Source organism: Protobothrops mucrosquamatus, unplaced genomic scaffold (assembly GCF_001527695.2).
Source record: "Protobothrops mucrosquamatus isolate PMUCROS unplaced genomic scaffold, P.Mucros_1.0 scaffold_282, whole genome shotgun sequence".
Lineage (NCBI taxonomy): Eukaryota > Metazoa > Chordata > Lepidosauria > Squamata > Viperidae > Protobothrops > Protobothrops mucrosquamatus.
The window spans coordinates 465,863-489,481 of record NW_015386358.1 but is presented as its reverse complement, the minus strand read 5'-3'; the positions used below and the strand labels follow the sequence as shown (position 1 = coordinate 489,481).

The 23,619-nt window shown below is 36.5% G+C and overlaps 1 protein-coding gene across 1 annotated transcript in view; it reads right to left on the bottom strand.

Annotated features, from left to right (window-relative positions):
* Nucleotides 1–534: 534 nt before the first annotated feature.
* Nucleotides 535–23,619, bottom strand: part of LIMA1 (LIM domain and actin binding 1) — a 66,978-nt gene continuing 43,893 nt past the window's right edge. Inside the window, exons 5-11 of the mRNA XM_015831853.1 lie at nucleotides 22,269–22,377; nucleotides 20,784–20,914; nucleotides 15,710–15,817; nucleotides 10,739–10,787; nucleotides 8,668–8,783; nucleotides 4,245–4,378; nucleotides 535–2,984 (exon numbers count right to left, since the gene is read on the bottom strand). Coding sequence (XP_015687339.1) covers nucleotides 1,988–2,984; nucleotides 4,245–4,378; nucleotides 8,668–8,783; nucleotides 10,739–10,787; nucleotides 15,710–15,817; nucleotides 20,784–20,914; nucleotides 22,269–22,377 — 1,644 coding nt within the window. The 3' untranslated portion in view covers nucleotides 535–1,987. The remainder of the gene's footprint in view (nucleotides 2,985–4,244; nucleotides 4,379–8,667; nucleotides 8,784–10,738; nucleotides 10,788–15,709; nucleotides 15,818–20,783; nucleotides 20,915–22,268; nucleotides 22,378–23,619) is intronic.

The window sequence follows — 23,619 nt, the reverse complement described above, 5'->3', positions numbered from 1 at the left end:
GGGACTGGCCTAGGGCAATTTTTAGAGGGGTTTTTAATCATATTTTAATTAGACAACATTTAAATATTTCTTTTTAACTAATTTTAATTTTGTAATTGTTATTGGTGTATTTTTTAACTGATTGTCAGCCGCCCTGAGTCCGCAAGGAGAAGGGCGGGATATAAATTCAATAAATAAATAAATAAATAAAAATAAATAAAATCTTCTAGTAGTTACGTATCAACAAAAACCCTCAAGGAGTTCATAAAATGCATTATAATCAGCTAAACTTGTACACTTTTAACCAAAAGCTTTGAAGTATGTTTAAACTGATCTTTCATTGTTTTCTATTTGTCATGCATGATGGAAGTTAAACTCTTCGCAATTTTTTTTTAAAAAATTAAATTACTAGATACCTAATAACATTCCCATAGGTGCTAGCTGAAGACCTATTTAAAATAAAAGTTTAAGAAAACAGTTACGATACAACAAGCCAAATAGTGCCACCTCTTGGTGAAAAATAAGATTCTATAAAAAAGAGTCTGGATTAAAAGCTTCCCACAAAAAAAATGACAGAGCATTTATTAAGTAAAAATGTTTCAAACTATACAATATTGGTAAGAAAAGCAAGATATTTCACAATTGTAAAATTATAGCTAGAATTTAAGTAAACAAATAATATGGATTAAAAATAACAGCTATACAATGCATCAGATCCAGTTCCCAAAAGGTGCTTCTGAACAGGGAAATGTGTGAACCAAGCATTGGTCTGCAACTTTTTAAAGTAGCCACATCTTTTCCCAGGATTGCTCATCTGCCCTGTGCAGTTGCCATCTGATCTGGAAAAAGACAAGGATGCTTTAAAAAGCTTCCTGAGTATATTGTTTTATGTTCCACAGACTTTCAAGTTCCATTTTGGAATTGAATCCAAAGAGCTGCATAACCCTATTAAAATGATTGCAACTAAGTTTTTAACCAATTCAAAATACTATGGTTTATATAACACATGCAGCCAAGTTGAAAAACTCTAAACGCATAAGTTGATCAGTCTCCAAGAAAAAAAAAAGTTTATCATTGTATAGATTCTTTTTCTTGCAACTTTTTTCACACTGACTCAAATCTGGCAGTTTGGTTCATAGAGAACTCTGATTGCTTGTCAAAAAAGAAAATCACGTTTTCAAGAGGAAAAATGTTATTCAGGACAACAAATATAGAAAGTAAATATAATATCCGAAAGACAGAAGTTTTGCCATTCTGCAGTTGATTCTTGGGAATAAAGATGCCCCTAAGCCCAGCTTGGAGAAAGCCAATTGACTCATAGGCACCTGGGTGCCAATTTACAACCAGAGTTGTATAGACAAAATAAAATAAAATAAAATGCAAAATGGAAAGATTCTCTCCTAATCCTCATTAAGCAAAGTCAGTCTTCCTGTTCTATCAAATTACAGACTGCGTATCATACTGTAGGTACTGAACAATGCCTCTCTTGAAAACAGTGTTACCACCATTTTAAAAAAGTATTACTATGTTTTTATATATACATTAAAGTGCAGTCTCTTTTAAAGTAGTCCCCATCCCTTGGAAACTGATCTGGAAGCTCTGCAATAGTATTGTTAGTAGTGATAATATCATAATTAAGTATATCAAAGCCCTATCTCTTTCGTTCAACTGTGAAATGGCTGAAATTGTGTAAGTATAAGAGAATACAATGCCTTTTAAGTGACCAAGTTACAGAATAGAATGTGAAACACATTTTCGCTCAATTGGGGCAGCAGCTATCTCTACAATTTTAAGCATTTAAGCTTCATCACAAAATTGGTAACATTCTTGCAAGTTTCCAAAATAATATTCCTATAAAATAGATCTGAAGTGTTATGTGATTTTCACACTAATTCGCAACACAAAGTCACTTTCATGAAGACACCTGCTTTAGGAAAGAACAAAACATTAAAACTCCAACTTAAGGCTCTGCACCCTCTATTTAAAGAAAAGAAGAAGAGAATAAAATCTATTCATCATCATCATCATCATCTTCATCATAATATCTGTTCTTCTTGATCTGTTCTTCCACAGTTAAATCTTCTTGGTCTTCTCCTTCAAAAAGCTCTATATCTTTGGATCTATAATTTGGACTAGTGGAGAATTCTTTTTCACTTGAGAGAATCAAGGATGAATATTCTGGAGGGATATAAATCATTGGCTCTTTCTGAAGAGATGCTGGCTGTTCTGTACCACCTTCTTCTTCTTCCTCCTCTGGCTCAGCATTGTTCTGCCAATTCTTAAATAGGAACTCTTCATTTTGTGCTTCTTCCTTGTTTTGATCTAGTTCTTTATCCTTCTCAGCAGTATTTGTGGTACCAAAACACTCAATTATACTGCTTTCTTCCTTTGGTTTGTTTTTGACTGCCATTTCCTTCACAAACTCGTCATTTTGCTGTGCTGTACTTATTTCTTGCTTGGGAGGAGATGAGTTTTCCATCCGATAGTTCCTCACAGATACTGTTCTAAATGAGGCAGCTACCGTAAATGCTCGACTTCTTTCTTTTAATGATGATGTTCTGCGTAACTTCTTAAGATCTTGGTCCACTTCTTCCTGAGGATCTGGTTTATGGACCTCATCCTCTGGGGGCCACTTTGGTTTGAATACTTTAATGCCTTCTTCCAAGACATTCCCTTGACTGCCTTGTTCAGGAGGAGGTGGCCAGGAAATCTTCAACTTTTTTGTCTCTGTAGTTTTTTCCTCCTTCTCAGGTATTCCAGCAGCTTTTGCTTCCATGCTGGCAGCTAAAACCCCAACTTTTGCAATTGGGGCATCTTCTACTCCTGGACTATGAGGGGCTTCCACGGCATTTCCAATGTAGTCATCATTCTCAGTTTTGCTTACCCATGGTTCTTTGTGAGGCTTAAGTCCAAAACCTTCATCATAATTACCTTTGGATTTAAAGAGCTGGTTAAAGTGAGGCTTGCAGTAAACATGTCCTTGAAGAGAGGCATATGTTCCAAGTCTATATAAATAAAATAAAAATACCCATTAGTAACTCACAGAATTAAAGAAGCTTACCAAGCCTTCAAAATAAAAAAAAAGTCACATGTTTTATCACTGACTCCATAAGCTAACATATGAGATTGGGCATACATGTATCTACTGTTAAATATTATAGCAATCTAATTATACTAGTTGTTCTGTTTAGAATCACTTTCCTTATATAGCAACTTTAAAAGGGAAAAAAATTTCAGATATAAAAAATAGTCATAGTTTAAAAGAAATCATGGTTACTAAAAGGAACACCTGCTGTTGTACTTATTATAAAGGGCCATATATAAAGAGAAAACTGTTGTACCCAATCTGCAGATGGAAACTGTAATAATGAACACTGTACAACAATTCATTTCAGGTCAAATCACTTTTTTAGCTTTAAAACTTAACTGGACATGTGGATTTTGACTAGTAAATTGTCAGGGAATTGCGCAGCCAGTGTCCACATGGAGTCAGAGAGGCTGACACGAACCAGTATATTTATAGTAAATAAGATAGACAAATAGGAACATGGTCAGGTAAATCAACACAGCAGGAACATAATGAGGTAAAACACAGAGAGCACACACAGCATACAGAGGAAAAAGGCGGGAAACAAGGAAACTCCCCCTTTGCTCTCACAGGAACCAATCACAGCTCAGATTCCCTCATGCAGTGGCCAGCTCTCTTTAACCAATTAGCTCTAACCATGCCCTTTACTCATTGTCCAACCCTTCACTATTCCAGCTATTAAATTTTAAATATCTTAAAAATGGATTTGAAATATAGATAATTCTTTCTTAATGATGGTAATTGAGACTAGAATTTCTATTGTTAAGGAATATGGTTGCAATGTCATGAGATTACATTGCTTAGCAATGGTAACCCCAGCAATTCCCATTAGCGACGATAGTTATCTGATCATATTTTTGAAAAAAAATATAGATTAGTAGCCTTTTCCATCTCTAAAGCTGTTAATTTTTTAAGCTTATATGATCACATGAATTATAATTTTATTTTTACTGCCTCAATTAGAAATCCCACAATAGCTTTATTATCTATGATTACTTCATTGTAAGCATGTATAATTGCCCCCAAATTATTATAGCTCTTAAACTTCTCATGACCATCCACTATACTCGGTTCACATTTTGGTGTAGCTCTACTATACTAAAAACATTTCTCTACCTTAAAACACATTAGAACATTACATTTATAGTAAATTACTTTTATTTTGTCTGAGGCTTACGTGAGTTTGCTGTTGCAGTAAGAACAACGGAAACAGCTAATATGATAGATTTGCTGGTTTGCAAAGAGGCGCTCCATTGGATATACAGTCTTCTTGCAAGCAATACATATTTCTTTTGCTGGCACCTGAAACTTCTGTTGAAAGAAAAGTGGACGAATGGTGTAAATATGAACAAGCTTTTGATATTTTTCATTCAAGAGTCTTGAGCCTCTACAGAACCTTCCTCTAAAGTTAATACAGATTAAATTGTTTAATTTAAAAAGAACATTCTCTCCTATGTGTACCTAGTCCTAGATCCCATCACATTAGAAGGGTTACCATTCTTGAAAACGTTTGCAAAATCCCAAAATAATTTAGCAGGCTATCTTTTGTTACTATTTCCAAAGGTCTCCAAAATTTATCAAACAACCAGATGGAATGGACAAAATTCTGGATTTCTGCCAATTTAATGTTACAATTGTATCATCTTCTTCAGCATCTCTAGAGGGACAGCAGATTCAAAAGAGAGGTAACATAAGAGGGAGACCAAGAGCAGAAGCAGCAAAGGCACTCAAGAGTCTAAAATGATGAAGACAGATTTAAAGGCTCTAACCAAATTCTTAAAATGTCAGCACTGATTTGTTTCACCACCAAAACACCATCATCCTGAGCATTATCGAGGCTACTCCCTGTTTAAATGCCACACAGAAACTCACATTTTGTTTTTATTCAAGGTGGCAAACTAATGCTCAGAATAGGTCTGCTAAAAAGCATGCTAGAACTAGTCAATCAGCACCACTCAGAGCTGGCTTATGGTTGAAGCATGTGAGATTTTTCCTCTTCTCTCTTTTCCAGTGTTCAAGCCTGGGACTCTGCCTTCACCCAAGCAGAAAATGCATGAGAAAGTATACACAAAATTGAAGAAGCACAAGAAATTAGGGAAGCTTAAGGGTATCTACAGGCTATGGTCAAAAAGTCATGATGGCAGCCATAATACAGGGTAGTCTTCAACTTATATGAGGGCAATTCAGAAATAAACCTCCGTTTGGTTATCAATAACAGACACTCGCAGATACAGAACTTTTATTACACACATTAGAAAACTACATCATTACATTACTTTTCGACATAATCGCTATTCAAATTGAGGCACTTGTCATAACGTCTTACAAGTTTTGAAATTCCTTAGTAGTAGTCACTCGGTGCCAAATCTGGGCTGTAGGGAGGGTGATCAAAAACATCCCAACAGAACTGCTTCAAAAGTTCTTGGGTGCGTCTAGTGATGTGCGGGCGAGCATTATCGTGAACCAACACCACACCGGAAGTGATGCCATAGAAAATACCACCAAATGTGAAGATGCCAAAGGAGTACTGCTAGTTCATGGAGCGTGGTTCAACCATCAATTCAGAAGTCTACTGTGAAATGTTATGAAAACTTAGATGAGTCATCCATAACAAGTGTCGGAGCATGCTGACTTCTGGTGTGGTGTTAGTTGATGATAATGCTAATGTATAATAAAAGTTCTATATCTGCGAGTGTGTGTCATTGATAACGAAACAGAGGTTTATTTCTGAATTGCCCTCGTACAACCACAATTGGGATCAGAACTTTCATTACTCAGCAAGACAGTTGTCAAGTAAGACATGCAGTTTTATGGCATTTTTTTGGTCAATTGTTAAATAAATCACTGTGGTTAAATGAATCATGCAGTTGTTAAGCAAACCAACTTCTCCCATTTACTATGCTTGCCAGAAGCTGGCTGGGAAGCTTGAAAATGATGATCACATGACCCAAGGATAGTTCAACTGTTGCAAATGTTGGTTGCCAAGTGCTAGAATTTTGATCATGTGACGACCAGGGCTCTGCGGCAGTCATTAAGTGCAAGAACGGGTTGTAAGTTCAGCACCACTTTAACTTTGAACTGTTGTTAAACGAATGGCTGTAAGTTGATGGCTACCTGTAGCCATCCTTCCTTTTTATGACTAATTGTAACCTCAGTGAATTTACTTGAGCAATTAGGTGAACTTATTTTTATCACATGTTCCGCCTTCAAAATCAATTGTCAAACAATTGATTCTTGTAATAAACTATCTACTGAAATAATTTCATACTTTTGGAATTATCGTTTCAAAAGGCAGAAATTATGAATGTAATCTAATGCATCAAAACTCTTTATGTACCTTATAATTGTTATAAGAATGTGTTGTCTAATTAAACAAATAGCTAGGACACAGCTAGAGGAAAGAGATGTGCTGCTAGATAGATTATTCAAGCAATGTTGATAATTAATAATATTGTACTTAAAGCATGTTAAGATTTCACTTAGTTTAAACACCTGGCGTTGCTTTACACATGGATTAGCTGCCCAGAGCTTTTGGAAATGGTTGGCAAAAAAAGCACAAGGCTGGCTTTGTGTTCTATAGAAAAAAGGTTTTTGAAAAGAAAGAAATGTTGCACACGATGAAACATTTTCATTATAATGATCAGGGAAGCTATAGTGTCATGGAATTCCCCTAATTAGTGCAGACTGTAGATCCTTCTAAAGAATCCAGGAAATAAATTTAAATATTAAAACCCCGCCTTTCCCAGTTTAGTCTGGGAACAGGCACTTGCAATAAATGGCATCAATTGCAGCAATGTGTATTCCCCTTCCAACTTACATGGGAGAAACGTTTGGGGTGTGCAGAAGTATATTCCTTTTCAAGCATGTTATGAAGAGCAACTACAGTAGAACCGTGAAGTCCAGTTAATAAAAAGAGGAGAGGATTCAGGAAAGCTGAAAGATGAGCTCACGTTAAAAGGGAAGCAGAAGACAGGACTAGAGATTAGAAACCAGGAGCAGGAAACAGAAGCTGAAAAAGACAAATGACTATTTATAAACTTATATGGATGACTGGAAAGTATACTAAGTGTTCCTCCAGTGAAAACTATTTTATTATAAAGCTATCAAAGTAGACTTAGCTGATAAGTAAATTCCTTTATGAACAGGCAAAAAAATTCAAAACAAAGAGTAACAGTGTATATACTATAACATATTTCATGCAGAACAGTTAAAAAAAAACTACATGGACACATCAGTGAAATCATTAGCAATACTGCACAATTTCCTATTTCAGTCAAAAATCTGACTCCCCTCCCTCAAATTAATGGTAGAACAGAAATCAAATGTCAAATGTTCTGGGTTCCATAAACATTTCTATGACTCAACAACCATACCATGGAGTAACCTTTCTACCCCTTTAACAGACCCAGATGAGAATAGAATTTAGTCTATTGTAATTAAAATGTAGAGGAAAATATAGATTGACACTTGTCTTCATTATTTCAGAAATGTCACCAATAACACAGTAGACCTTATGATATGTGAGCAACTGGACTTCCTCATGGCTAAAGAAAGTTTAAAGCATTTTGTATTTGTAAAATAGAATAGAATAGAATAGAACAGAACAGAACATAATAGAATAGTTGGAAAGGACCTTGGAGATCTTCTAGTCCAACCTCTGCTCAGGCAGGAAACCCTATACCATTTCAGACAAATGGCTATCCAGTCTCTTCTTAAAAAAACTTCCAATGTTGGAGCATTCACAACTTCTGGAGGCAAGTTGTTCCACTGATTAATTATTCTAACTGTCAGAAAATTTCTTCTTAGTTCTAGGTTGCTTCTCTCCTTGATTAGTTTCCATCCATTGATTCTTATCCTGCCCTCAAGTGCTTTGGAGAATAGCTTGACTCCTTCCTCTTTGTGGCAACCCCTGAGATATTGGAAGTACAGGTTTGTTAAGTACAGAAACGGAACAAGCTTAGGGACTCCAAAGTAGAATTATACCAATATGCCAGTCCTGAAACGAGTTTCTAAAAAACTAGGTCTTTCTAGGCCTATATATGTATTTTTTATTTGTTTGTGCACACATGTACATGCAAGCATGTCATTGTTCATTTGTATATCAACGTATTTGTGTTGTTTATTTTTGAATGCATTATTCTGTATGTTGAATAAAAATTAAATTGTGTTATATAGAAACCACTATACCAATGATACAATTTTTAAAAATAACTTTTGTTGAGAGATCCCAAAAGCCAGCGGAATAGGGTTAAAGATACCCTATCACTTGGTGATTTTAAGTCACTCATCTTTTCTCAACTCAATCTATATCCCAGAACTGTTAGAGGAAAAACTGTGTTAATCAGAAAAAATGCAAGGCATAAATCTAACAAAGGAATAAGTAAATATATTTTTACAAATTCACAGAACTATAATGTAATATACTTTCATGGCCTAAAATGTGCAGAAAGGTAACTTAATAAAGTTTGGAATTCAAAAAGCAGCATGACTACAAAAGGAAACACAGGCAATAATGTACAATTCTCACCAACTAATTTACATTATAGATTTTTTCCCTATATTGCCCATTGCTAATAATGAAAAAAAAGTCTCCATTGTACCTTCATTGCTTTGGGAGGAGAGCTCTCAGACTGAGTAGATGCTCTAGAATTAGGACTTTGCTGTTTGGCATAGACAGGTCTTTCAATTTCAATATCTTTCTGGAAGCTACACCCAGCTAAAACAAAAGGAATCATATTAGGTTCTTTTCCTCAAAACTCATGGACACAAGGCTCTTCCACACAGTCCCATTTCCACTCCCCAGTTCCATCAAAGTCCCATTTCCACAGTCCCATTTCCACTCCCCAGTTCCATTTTGAAGCCAGCCAAACAATCAACACTGCTGCAATTGAAGAGTGATGGGCATCTGTCTGATCATATGGCCCCCACCCCCAGTGCAAAAAGATCTGAATGCTTGTTATGAAGGGAGATCTTTGAAGCTGTTAGGCAACATTCCATTTCAAGGACTTATGAACAGAACATTATATGACACCTGGGATCCAGTGAGGTAAGAATCTCTGGCGAGAGGAAAAATGGCTACCATAACTTTTGCAAAGCAAAAATAAATAATATTTCTATGTGATACTGGATATACTGCAGCTGGGTTATGGTCTGGTTTTGCAGTGGTGCAAAGAGCCTATGTTGAAGCGCCCACAGACAAATCCTAGTTTAAATAAAATTAACTTATTAAATTCAATGCACAAAAACATTGTGTTTTACAAGATGCAAGATGCAATAAATGTTTTCTCCATAAATGAAGCTAATTAGATCATTCAGAGCTTAGGTTTTAAATGACTGGTGAGTTATTGGTTTGACCCAACAATATTTCTCTACTACATAAAATAAACTGCTAAGTACTTTTCTGAGGAGAGGAAATTGAAAAGCAGCAAAACAAAAACAAAAAACATAGAAGCATGATGCAACTCTGAAAACCAACAAAAGATATTATCCAGATGCAGAACAGATATTAAATAAAGGACTATAGATCCATTAGCAACATTGCAGAAGAATCGTTTTTCAAGGATTAATGGCTCTTGGCATTTGATTTCCCTAGAGCTACAACTGATATTCAGAAAAATTAGAAACAATATATTGAAAATAATAACGAGATGCTTTTATGCTTTGGAGCATAGAAGGTAGTCTACTTATCACCTGTCTGAACTCTTTAAAGCTGTCGTATATTTTCCTAAGATTAAGCAAAATTCTTTAACAGATAATTCCAATAAATTATATACTGTAATTGGAGTAAGTTAAAACATATTTTCTTTTAGCCTCTGAGATCAATTATTTATTTTGAAATTGTTAACAATATTCTATTATTTTGTACTTCAATGTTTCAATGGGAAACAATATGTAGAACCATTTCTGTACTTCATTTGATTACATTCAGTCACATAGGTTCTAGCAGCTAAAGCTATTTCTCATTGATTAGCCAAGATTTCTTTCATTAATTGCATATAGTTTAGTCAATAAAAGCATTGCACTGATGCATATACAGGTAGTCCTTGACTCACGACCACAGCTGAGCCCAAAATTTCTGTTGCTAAGTGAGACATTTGTTAAGTGAGTTTTGCCCCATTTTACGACCTTTCTTGCCATAGTTGTTAAATTTGCAGTTGTTAAATTAATAACATGGTTAAGTGAATTGGCTTCCACGTTGACTTTGCTTGTCAGAAAGTGTCAAAAGGTGATTACATGATCCCTGGGACACTGCCACTGTCCTAAGTATGAGACAGTTGCCAAGCATACAAATTTTGATCACATGATATTTCTTAACAGATTGTTATTGATCAGGATATGTAATTTATGTAATTTGATTATTGATAAGGGATGAGACATAGGAAGAAGAGGGTTTTTTAAAAATTGAAATACTAGAGAAGGCATTAACTTAATTGCTTATATTTGTCTGGCGGAAGGAAGGAGTCATCTCTTATAATCTTTTGTTTCTGTTTTCCTTTCCTTTTTCTCAACTTTTCATCTTTTCTTTTTATATTTTTCTTAATTTGCATTTGTCTTTTTATCTTTGTATTTGTAAACCTTAATAAAACTACTAAAACAAAACCTAACAGACAGGAACATCTGTTAATTCTTTATTTTGTATGTTTGGGGATAAAAGAGAGATTAAGAACTCACCAGTGCCATCTTCACAGGGACTGGAATTCAAACCATCACTTATTGAAACCTGTAGGAGAGAAATGTATAGGAACCATCTTTTCTTATGGAGTTATCCAGAAAACTAGAATCTACCTCATGTGGTAAGCATAAAAGCAACAAAGCAGGCCAAGTTGTTGGGAAAAACACAAAGCAGATTGTGATTCAGTGCAAAAACAAAGCAATACTGCCACATCAAATCTTAAATTGTCATAAACAAGCAGTCCCTACTATTGTGTATTATATAAACCCTTATACCATGCCTGGAAGTTTCTGAGGAATACAAGCTAACAAATGGCAATGTGGAAAACAGAACTCTCCCAGAGGGTGTCCACAGAACCCAACATTTAGTAATACTTTAATTTATATTTTAAGATAACATTTAATTTTTAGAAAGAACTGCATAAGATCAGCAAATCACAACCTGACATCTTATAAGATTTGGGTGACAAGCCAAAGCCTCTTACATTTGATAATTCCCAAAGTTTTTTAAAAAAAATAACTCTGGCACCAGTACTAGAGAAAAACAATATCCTTGAGGTCTTGGATTGCAGACTGGGAACAACTACAGAACTGCAGAGTTTTAGATTCTATTTGTAGTTACTTGCATTTGACTAACAAGTCCAATCCTCCAGCTCCAAGATCTGTTTGTCTGTCTATCAAATATATATGCTTAAATTTATAGCTTCCACTACCATGATTTTGCAGCTCAAGTGCTTGCACATTGTTTGACCAAATCAGATTCTATGTAATTAATGAACATTTCAAAATGAAGTAAGTTCAGTGCAGGTACTATAAGACTATTTTCTTTGAGTAAAATTCAACTTCATTTTCACAGATACATCCATGTTTAATTTTTTTAGTATGGAAACAATTTGCCACTGGAACCTTCTGAATTTTTTTTCCAACTTCCCAGGCACCAGCCAGGATCGGCTCTGTTTAGCTTCAAAGGCCAGACAAGAGATTTCACTCCCAGATGCAATAAATCTGAGATATTCACTATACATGGTACCTATTCCAAAGTTAGCAATCTTACTGATCAGCTTGATGCAGAAAGCTTGGGCTTGAAATGAAGCCCTGTAATCTGCTATGTCAGGCTGTCTCTTTAGTAGTGTACTTGGCTATTAAGCCACTAAATATCAGTGGCTTAAACAGTTCTCACACCTTATTTGAAAAAGCTGATATGGATATAATTTCAACCACTGAGAATGCTTTGCAAGGAGGGGGTCTGATTGATTCAACAGAGCTTAGTACCAACAGCTGTTGGCTATGTTGGCCTTGAAACACCAGATCCAAGGATAACAGGAGAGCTGCACAATATATATAGATATTTCAGAGAGATACAGCCCTTCCCTTGGTTATGAAGTCTCCGTTCTAGAAAAAATGATATACAATGGCCTCAATTATGTTAGTATTTTAAATCAAGTTAGCTAAGTTAACGGTTGCTGGAATTGGGTATGTTTAGTTTAATGAAGAGAAGGACGAAGGGGGACATGATAGCACTGTTCCAATATCTCAGGGGCTGCCACAAAGAAGAGGGAGTCAAGCTATTCTCCAAAGTGCCTGAAGGCAGGACAAGAAGCAACGGATGGAAACTAATCAAGGAGAGAAGCAACCTAGAACTAAGGAGAAACTTCCTGACAGAACAATTAATCAGTGGAACAACCTGCCTCCAGAAGCTGTGAATGCTCCAACACTGGAAGTTTTTAAGAAGAGTCTGGACAGCCATTTGTCTGAAATGGTATAGGGTTTCCTGCCTGAGTAGCAGGGGGTGGACTAGATGACCTCCAAGGTTCCTTCCAACCTTTTATTATTATTGTTGTTGTTATTGTTATTTGTCTTGCTAACAAACCTCTCTCAGGGTTTCAGTGCAGCAGGGCTTTCCTGCTACATTGAAAATGTTCTTTGACTTAAACATTGGTCATGAAGAAAACCACAACTTACCATAGCTTTGTCCAAGCAGGCAGGGTACCTAGCCCATTTAGCAATAGCACTTAGATTTATATACTGCTTCATAGTGCTTTATAACAGTGGTCCCCAACCTTTCAGGTTTGGTGGTCCAGCAGGTGAGACGGGGGAGAGGGGATGGCATTGTACGAGAGGCAGGGGTGCACAGCTCTATTTGCGCAAGTGCTGGTTGCGCGCACTCGCTCAAATAGAACTTTGTGCATGAGCACAAGAGCCTGCCACAAGCGCAAGTGGAATGGCGTGCACGTTTGCCTGCTGCTCGTGCTGCCCTGTTCTGAATGGGCTGCAGTCTGGTTTTGGGCCACAGTCCGGGGGTTGGGGGACCCCTGCTTTACGCCCTCTCTAAGTGGTTTACAGAGTCAGCATATTGCCCCCATCAGTCTGGCTCCTCATTTTACCGACCTCCTAAGGATGGAAAGCTGAGTCAACCTTAAGCCGCTGAGGATTGAACTACTTGCAGTGAGCTGAATTAGCCTGCAATACGGCATTCTAATGACACACACCATTTAGCTTTTGAACATGCAGTACTACGTCATCTTCAGAAATCAAGAGAAGCATCTGGGGTGATACTATCTTTCTATACACCAGGTGTCTTCAAACCTGGCCCTTTTATGACTTATGGACTTCAATTCCCAGAATTCCTCAGCCAGACACACTGGCTGAGGAATTCTGGGAGTTGAAGTCCACAAGTCATAAAAGTGCCAAGTTTGAAGACCCTCTGCTATACATCTTTGTTTCTTCATGTAAGTAGTATATATAGATAGTCTTCAACTTACAACTGGACACTTAGCAACCATTTGAATTTACAATAGATGCCCCTCTTCCCAAAGGTACTTAAAGGCTCTGTTCCAAAATTCCAAACGCTCCCCCCAAAATCATATGACTTATTTTGGGTGCCCATCAATTAGCCTGCATTTACGGCTGTTTGCAATGTCCTGTGGTCATGTGACCGTGATTTACATATTTGCCAAAAACCAACATTTACTTCTGGGTTTTGGCAAAAATACCTCATAATGTATAAGGATGGCCACAAAAATAGGTTATAAAATTGGGTTGGTCATGTGGGTGACCTGATTTACAACCATCCCGACTTATGATCACAGTGTGCAGACTCCGTTAGGATACTAAGTCCAGGACTACCTGTAATTTCCCACATTGTTTTCCTCAACACTGAATGACTATCTTTTAACATCTTGTTATTTGCATTACAGTTTTTAATGTGCATGTCAATGCTTATTCATTCCACATTTGAAAACACTGTACTGTATCAGGAAGAAACACCAACTTATCTTCACTTAATAAAAGTAGAACTCAGCATTTTATCTACAGGTTCTATCTGGAATTTTAGAGGACTGATCAATATACACAGACACACAGAAACACGTACAGGGTATATATTTGTATGTCTGTATACACATATATACATGCACTCTTGAATACAGAGCGCTCATAAAACAAGTTGTGCCACATTCAGAGTAAAAGGGTGTCTCCCCCTCCCCAGTATTCACCCTGTTAAATCAAATACACCTTAAGACTGCTCAATTAAGGAATTAATACACCATAATAAGCTTAACTGCAGCTTCCTTCTAATTTACAGTGAAAGCCCCACTGTGAGCAATTAAACTGTGCAAATTAACAAGAAGCCAAGTAAGCTGGGCTAACATTCTATGCTTGGGGGTCTTATTTGGGGAAACAGATGATTGCAGGCATTTCACAGCACATTCAAGAGCACTCTCAGTGAAGACACTCATGTTTTAAGCCCTCGTGTGACATGAAGCAGTGCTTTCGGCATGCAACTGAAGACTTAACATGCTGGTAGGTTTATTAAATATTCTTGCGCACATTCTGCCTATATAGTACCTAGGAAAGCTGTAAAAACTTTCCCCACCCCTCATTTCCACATTTCCTGCATGAGGTTCTCATGCGTATCAAGCAAGTGCTTAATCGGGCAGAAGGGAAAGCCACAAATAAAGCCTATAAAATCATAAGTTATTCACTCTTTCAACTCAGCAGGAAGAGGCCTTTTACTGAAAGCATCCATTCAGCTGTAGGAAAAGAACAAACAAGGGAAATTACTTCTTCAATCCATGGTGTTTGCTTCAAAAGGAGCTAACCTTCTGTTGGGGAAGCAACTTCCAACAAACCAAGAGGTTACTAGGATAGGATTAAGGTCAGTTTGCCTGAGAAGGCAGAGAAAAAGCTCCGTGTAAGGAATAAAAATGTGCTGATAGCTTTCAGGAATTAAGGATATAGGTTCTGCACAGGAATTTTTTTTACGGGCATCTCTTGCTACTCTACACATTATTTCACATTCAATGACTCTATTAATCTATGCTTGGAAACAAAAAACTACTAAGATGTATTCTGGATACTATAATACATATTAAAGGCCCACTCTACTCAGTCTCAGACAGTGTTTCTCAACCTCAGTGATTTTAAGATGGACTTCAAAACCCAGAATTCCTTAGCCAGCATGTTGGCTGGGGAATTCTGGGACTTGAAATCCACACACTGTAAAGTTGCCGAGGTTGAGAAACACTGGTTTATTTTAATAAGGTAAAATTGTGTGTGTGTGTGTGTGTGTGTCTTGAAGGGTTTTTTTTATGCATCCTGTCGACCCAAATATGGGAGGAAGAAATATTTTGCCTGTATCAGCCCAATCTAGGGATATCCATAGGCAGCAGTCGCTACTGCGACATCATTTGTGTGCTAAATTTTTTTGGATTGCTAACAAAGACTTAAAGGGGGACTGGGATAGCTATTTCGAGCTAATTAGCTCTCATCAGCCAGCCATACCCTTCTGAGATTGTGTGTGTGTGTATAAAATTATATATGCTATAAATTTTAGATTGAAATATTTCCACAATCTTATAGCCAGAACATTTATTCACCAATTTTCATCAGTACATACAATCCCATTTTAAACATTTACAGGAATTCCATATCTGGGTTGTTTTAATTTTTAGCACCATAACAGTCTCTTACCTTTTCTTCAACGGGCTGGGGAAAGAAATTGTCGGAACACGGTGGCAAATTCTCCTTCTGCTCATAATTGTAGTCTTTGTCTTCATTTTCATTTGTTTGAACCTCATTCTACAAAAAAACAAACACTTGAGTTTGAATAAATATTAGGCTTTCGATTAAGTGAATATGGGTTGAGTATATTTTTTAATATGTCTACAGTCTACATAGAAGAATATGGCAAAAAAGATAAAAGAAATGTAATATTAAAGTAACAAATCCATTAACTATTCTATATCACACAGTATATTGTTGTTTTAACCATTCAGTTGTGTCCAACTCTTGGCAACTTTAGAGCGTTGGACACGACTGAATGGTTAAAACAACACAGCATATATGTCCTATATTTAATTACTGTGTTATTATGTTAACATTCAATTATATTCCTAAAATCATTGTTAAGGCTAGAACTAAATGACAGCTTCATCTCATAGTGAACTAAAACCTGCAAAATCAATCAATCAATCAATAATAAACCAAAGGCAAATTACCTCTCTTAAAATCTTACAGTAGGACCAGGTCCACCTATATAATGCTAAAGAAACTTGTTTGAAAGCTAAAGAAACCTGTTCCTAGAAAAATCAGTAAGAATTTCCAAGTGAATTTCTCAACAGAAGCATTGATATGTAGTCCTCAGTTACAACCATTTGTTTAGTAACCGTTCAACAGCACTGAAAAAAGTGACTTACAACCACGATTGTTCTTCGTACTTACGATGGCTGCAACATCCCCACGTCAATGGGGGAAGCTGGATTCAATTAACAACTGCATGATTCATTTAATAACTGTGGTGATTTGCTTAACAAGATTATAAAATTGGGCACAACTCACTTAACAACCACCTTGCTTGGTAACAGAAATTCTGATCCCAACTGTGATCATAAGTCAAGGAATACAGAATATTCCTTATACAGAATATTTCACCAGTAAGGCAGAACCCTTTAAAAAAGCCCTCCTTTGGCAGTTACTAGCCTCAACTCAGTGGCAATAGACCTTCGCCTACAAATTTGGTTTCTGTCTCAGTTTAAATAATTCTATTATAGTCCTGATGGATTTTTTTGCCCAGCAAAGTGGGCATAACATTCATTTCAGTATCACACTGGTGCTAACTTAAATTAATTTACATTATGTAATTACTATTAATTGTACAAGTAAGACAGAAGTCATGCTGCTGGATAAAAGTGCCCATTTGTTCCTGTTAAAAGGAGAATGAGCGAGGAGAATTGTAGCTGTGAGAACAATTGGAAATATTATTACTGGGAGAATCATAATTCACTAAAATTAAATTATTTCTAAATGCCAAAGCATCGCTACAGGGAAAGTAATAGTGACAAGCTCTTACTGTGGGAAATACTTCACTGTAAGGAATTTTAAAAGTTCAAAGATGTCAAAATCCTTATAAAAACTTCACAGGGTTGAGAAGAATTATTTTTTCTTATGTTAACATAACAAGAACAAGGGTTTCAAACTGGTACCTCTACCAATACTAAAATATTTTTTTCCTTTTGTTAGAAAGCTAGCTGTATTTGGGGAAAAAGAAATTACAATGAATATGGTTTGTGATTTCACTCCTGGAATACGCAGGAGTGATGACTTTTGCACTGGAAAAAGAAAAGCTATTGTTGTTGTTTTTTACCAAAGCTTTATTTGCAGGCAGGTGTCTACTTCTCCCTCTGCAATGCATACATACACACAATCATTAAACCATGCAAATTTGCAGGAGGAGATATCTTTTCCTTGCCATTTCCTGCCTGCCTCGTCAACAGCAAAGAATTTGGGGAAGAGAAATACATTTTCCTTTAAAAATCATTTTAGCCTTTTGCAAAGGCTTAGGGAGAAAATGCACATAACATAAGCTCTGACGACATATGATAGGGTTATTTGGGCTTCTATTCTACTCTCTTATTTAGGGAACTCTGAAATTTATACACTGCCTTCTACATGGTACTCTTGAGATATTTGAGATCAGAATTCCCAGTGGCCAAGCTTGCTGTCTTTGATGTGAATTGTAGTCTAACATGCCTTGAGAGACAAAAAAAAATGGGAAAACACCAGGTCCAGATGAGCTTCCGGTGGAGCTATATAAAAATTTACAAGACATACTAAGTGAACCGCTGAAAGATTTTTGTAATGGACCTTTATTAGAGGCTAGACTCCCATCTACATGGATGGAAGCCAATATTACTCTAATACCAAAAGAAGATTCAGATTTGACGCAGATTAAGAATTATAGACCTATTTCATTGCTTAATGTGGATTACAAAATTTTTACTTCAATAATGGCAGAGAGAGACTGAAAAAATACTTAGTCGAATTTATACGCCCAGATCAAAACGGCTTTTTACCAAAGAGACAAATTAAAAACAACTTAAGAGTGATAATAGACGTATTAGAATACTATGAATTACACCCAGGGAAACAATTGGCACTAATATTCTTAGACGCCCAAAAGGCATTTGACAACGTTTCCTGGCAAGTTATGATCCAGCAACTACAAATAATGGACTTTGGACAGAACTTTATAAATATGATAAAAACAATATATAACAAATAGACAGCCAAGGTGATTGTGAACGGAGACTGTACTGCCTTCTACATGGTACTCTTGAGATATTTTAGATCAGAATTCCCAGTGGCCAAGCTTGCTGTCTTTGATGGGAATTGTAGTCTAACATGCCTTGAGAGGATCACACTTGGATAAATTAATCTAGATCTTTGTAAACAGAAGGAAATCTCACCCACTCCCCCCCAAAAAATGTATTTGCAGTTATGGTATTCCTATGCAGATACAGAAAATAGCTGGGTTTTGCACATTGAAATTGTTTCTCCTTATCAAATTTCCAAGTAAAATGCCATTCCTTATTATCTTAAGCTTTAAGGAGCTATCAGCTCTGTAAAATAATATGTAACAACTGTTACTTAGGGGTTTCATAGAAATCTAACCTCAACCAGCTGTTCAGGGTTTATCACAACTTAGCCTTCCATTCACAGTCACATTCCTTTCCTTCCTTTTTATAAGAACCTCTGACAAATGAGTTAGCAGACTCATCCTTGGGGGGATTACTTTTTCCGAGAACGTCAAAGAACATGAACTGGAATTGGGTGCAAAACAATACAGGAATCGAGGAGGAGGGCATCTGAACACAACCAACTTTTAAGACCAAAAATGTTTTCAATTTCAGAACTGCATTCATAGATAAAAAGCCAGTGTTCTTCAAGCTTTCTTAATTTCAGTGGCCTAATTTTGGGAAGAAATGGGGCTAGATCTTCTTTGGCAAAACAGGTGGGTTAGGGTTAGCCTAAATACTTGCTGATTTATTGCACAGTCTCCAGAAATTATTCAAGTAGATGTTGATCGACCCTAGGTTCAAATTAATTTATTAATCTCTTCCAAACATACAGAACATAGAACAAGTTCAGTAAGCAGGATAGTATATAGCAGGGGTAGTCAACCAGCCATGCTGGCTCAGGAATTCTGGGAGTTGACGTCCACGAGTCATAAAAGAGCCAAGGTTGCCTACCCTTGGTATATAGTCTATTTGATTACTTTAAATGTTATGGTCTCCTTAAAATATAGCAAAAAACTCATTTCAACTAGTTGTTGCTTGCAATTCCTTATTTCCAGGATGCAGTAGCACAAAAAGGCATTCTGTAGGCATCTCCCCTCCATGCAAAAACAGAATCTGCTGATACTGCAGGACTTGGGAATCCTGATACTCACAGTTAAGGGCAGCATTCAGTACATCTACCAAGGGAAACATGCAGGAAACGTCACATTTGAAGGCAAGAATGGTAGCAGCAAATCCATAAACCAAGTTGATGGACATTCTCAATCATACAGGTCACGCTTGTCTCAAAGGTGCTTTTTCAAAAGGCAACTGGACTTTCTTTGTTTTTCCTTGAAGATGTTTCGCTTCTCATCCAAGGAGCTTCACTGGTTGAAATGTCTTGGATGAGAAGTGAAACGTCTTCAAGGAAAAACCGAAGAAAGCCCAGTTGCCTTTTGAAAAAGCACCTTTGAGACATAAATCAACTCTCTCGTCCTCGAAGTTCTTCTCGCTTAGAAGAGGTTGCTGGGCATTGCTATGTACATTTTCATGAAAAAGTAGCTGTTCTAAGAGACCGGAGTTGTAATACTTGGCTTTCTTGAAATTGTTCATTTGATAAATTGCTATCCACTCATTAATTATTCCCCTAAACCAGCCTTTCCCCCACTTGCTGCAAAAAAAAACAAGACAAAAAAAGAGTATCTCCTTCAAGTTGCATCTTCTCCAATGCACCATCTGTCAGCATTTTTGTGTGATGTGGAGTTATTGTTTGTTTCAAATGGTCCTTGAAGTTATTGATGGTCTGCCGGTATTTAGTCTTAGGTGAGCATCCATGTTCAAACTGATTTACTTAGTCGGGTAATGAAATGTCCATAAACAACTACGCTCAGAAAGCACCAAGGACTCCATAGCTGAATTCCCCTGCCCCCGCAAGAGGATATTGCCTACCATACCTCGACCTACATCACCGTTTGCCATCAAGAAATACACAAAACATAGGGAATGGACTCCTACATCTAAGTTTTATTTTACTGAAAAGCAAAGAAGTCTAAGCCAGTCATTAGAAACACAATTCTTTCAATTCTGAACAAAATAGCACAAAATTTCCATTCCTTCCAGTACGGAACATGGAATCTCTGATAGTTCTTTCATTACAAAACTAAGTGCTTTGGTGTAAACATAGGAGTCATTGATGATGATGATGATGATGATGATGATGGTAAAATGTTTAAAAGCTTTCTGATTCTTACAGATAAGCAAAGCTTATCCCCTATGCTTTACAAAGGCAAAAAAGACAAGAAAATTCCCACATACGTGAAAAGAACTTGAAAGAGGTTCCATTAGCTTTAATGAGAAAGAAGACTTTAAAAGGGGAAAGTTCATGAATCAAGAATTTTGAGCATTCAGGGCAAAGCCATCGGTGACATTTTAGATGGAATCCTCTACTGCAGAGCTGTGACAGCCACCCACCTCTAAAAAGTAAAACTTACCACATAACTGGGAGACCCGCTCTGCTTGGACACAGCCGCTTGGTACTTAGCAAGCCTATCCTTGATGGATGTTTCTGAAAAACGAGGTATTTCTAAATTTCTCCTGTTCTCTGTTTTCTCCGGGTTCGAAACTGCAGAGGCAAAAAAGCAAATTATCTAGAACCATGTTTTCCAAACTTGGCAGATATAAGATGTATGGATTTCAACTCCCAGAATTCCCCAGACAGCATGCTTAAAAGTTTGAAAAACACTGATCTTCTAGAATAAACATAGACGGCTGCTGTTATTGAGATACATTGTAAGAGATCAAAACTTCACTCAACAGCCATTTAATAACCCAGGTAGCCAAAGGGCATGAATTCATTCCAACTCCATAACCAAAGCAAAAAGAGTCTACCTTAAAGAATGAACTTTGCCTTGTTTAAAGATTCCATTGCTCTCTTTGCTAATTTAAAGCTAAATTACAGGCAACAGCATCAGACCTGGAGGAGAGTATTTCAAGAGCTACACTTTGCAAAACAAGAAGTTGACGAAAAAGTAACAAAAGTGTAGGTTGGGGAAATAGATGCTTATGCTTTTGGCTCCTCCCCAAAAAGTACTTCCCTATGCCCGTTTGAGAAACTGATGAGTTTATTGCTGAACTTATATATGAATTAATATTTCATATAAGATGGAGCACTTTGTACTTATTTTGTATATACAATCAATATTCTGACCTCTTTGTCTCATGTACAATCCCTGATAAGATCAACTGCAACTTTCTTCAGTACACACAATATGGCCATTTTTATTAATTATGTAAAAATTAATAACAGGATATGGATTGTTTATGAAGATTGAATATGTGGCCATTTTTTAAAAAGTGCATAGAGGTAGTCCTTGACTTATAACAATTGGGACTGGAATTTCAGTCATTAAGTGAGTCATTTCATAATGGACCTGATTTTATGACCATTTTTACTGTGTTCATTAAGCAAATCATGTGGTTAAACCAATCACATGGCTGTTAAGCAAATCCAGCTTCCCCCATTGACTTTGCATGTCAGAAACTGTCTGGGAAGGTCACAAATTGTCATCATGTGACCACAAGATGTTGAAACCCTCATAAATGGGAGCCAAATTTTGGTGACATGACTATGAGGGTGGGGCTAACGACATAATTTTGAGGACAAGTCATAAGTCACTTTTCCAGCGCCACTGTTAACTTCAAACCATTGTTAAACAAGTGATAAATCAACAACTACCCAAACATAACTCTTGCATATTATAATAATCAGACACACAGTTTCAATATATTAGCAATATATAAGCATTTATCTTACATTTCTCTTTTAGCTTTCATATAAAATAATTAGATATATTTGCATTTTAAGCTGTTTTAATATTTTGAGTTCTGAAATGCCCTTCCTCTTTATTAAAGGGATAAATACCGGGCACGCCATTGCATGTATAGGAGTTATCCCAACTATACTGAACATTGCTTACATGAAGAACTGTGGCTTCTTTCTCCATGAGGTAAGTCGAGGTCCTCTGAAAAGAAATGGCTCTCTGAGATCATCCTACCCTCAGCAGCTCTGCTATGGTCGTGAACAACCTGCTTTAAAAAGGAAAGATGTTCTGCTTATTATTTGATTAGTGGTCCAATGAAGAGGAAGAAATAGGTAAGCAGCAGCAAGAAAGATCAGTCCAACAACATCCACGCAGCAATCCAAGATGTTCTTTCTCTCTCAATGAAGTGTAAATGTATGGTGAAAGCTAAGAATTTATTCAAGCTGGTAAACATTAATTTAGTTAGGTTAACTCCATTAATTTTATGTGAAATTCCAGGTGCTTGAAAGGTATTAGACCCAAACAAACGAAGATATGTCAGGAGGTTTGGCCTGAGGTTGGCACTGTGTCATAATGGGCTTTTATTAGGGAACCCTTAGAAGAAATAGTCTATAAATCAGGTTTTAACTTTCACTATTTATTAAAGGAGGCAATTACATTTTAGGCATTTTTGTGTCCAATGGCAGGAACACATTTGCAGTGTGAAAGTTCTATTTTAAGAAATAAGATTAAATATATCCTGGCTCAAAATTCTTTATTTATAAGTAATGTTGGTTGTTAAGAAACAAACAGTCCCACAAGTACATTTATCCAAATTCAGAGATTTCTGGATAAAAGCTGCAAATGGAACCCCAGGTTAGCATACACAGTATATTTTTAAATTCCTATTTTGACCCTTTAGCAGAAAATACAGCAATTTCATCTGACATTCAATGTTACTAAAAAAGTTGTATAATTTAGATGTAGTGAAAAAAGGCTCAAATACACACAGACATACATATACATACTTCCCAACATCACCTCCTTTACACACAGCACACAATGATCTTAGTGAAGATAACCACATGACAATAAATAGCAGAGGGATCATTTCAATTCTAACAAAAAACCGAATGAATCCTTGGGCCAAAAATGATCAACAGACTAATCAACAAAGCCTTTGAGCAAATCCATCAGTGAGAGATGTTTTATTTCAGAAGCACTTTTCCAGTAATAGAAAACATGGGGGGAGGAATCAAAATAATTTCTTTTCAAATTTAGAGATGGTTCTTGTTAAGCTTCATATTGCTACACTTAATCGAAACAGAAATTTCAGTGATAAAGTACATTTTTTAAAAAGTGCAGAGAGAAGTCAAATAGATTCAGTTTCATTAACAATGAAAGCTAAGGGGCTGCTCTAATTTCTCAGGATACGATTCTCCTCTTCTTATTAAGATGCTGTCAGCAGACAAGAATTTATCTGGACCTGCATTTTTCTACATTCAAGAAGGGAAGGATTAGGCCAGAG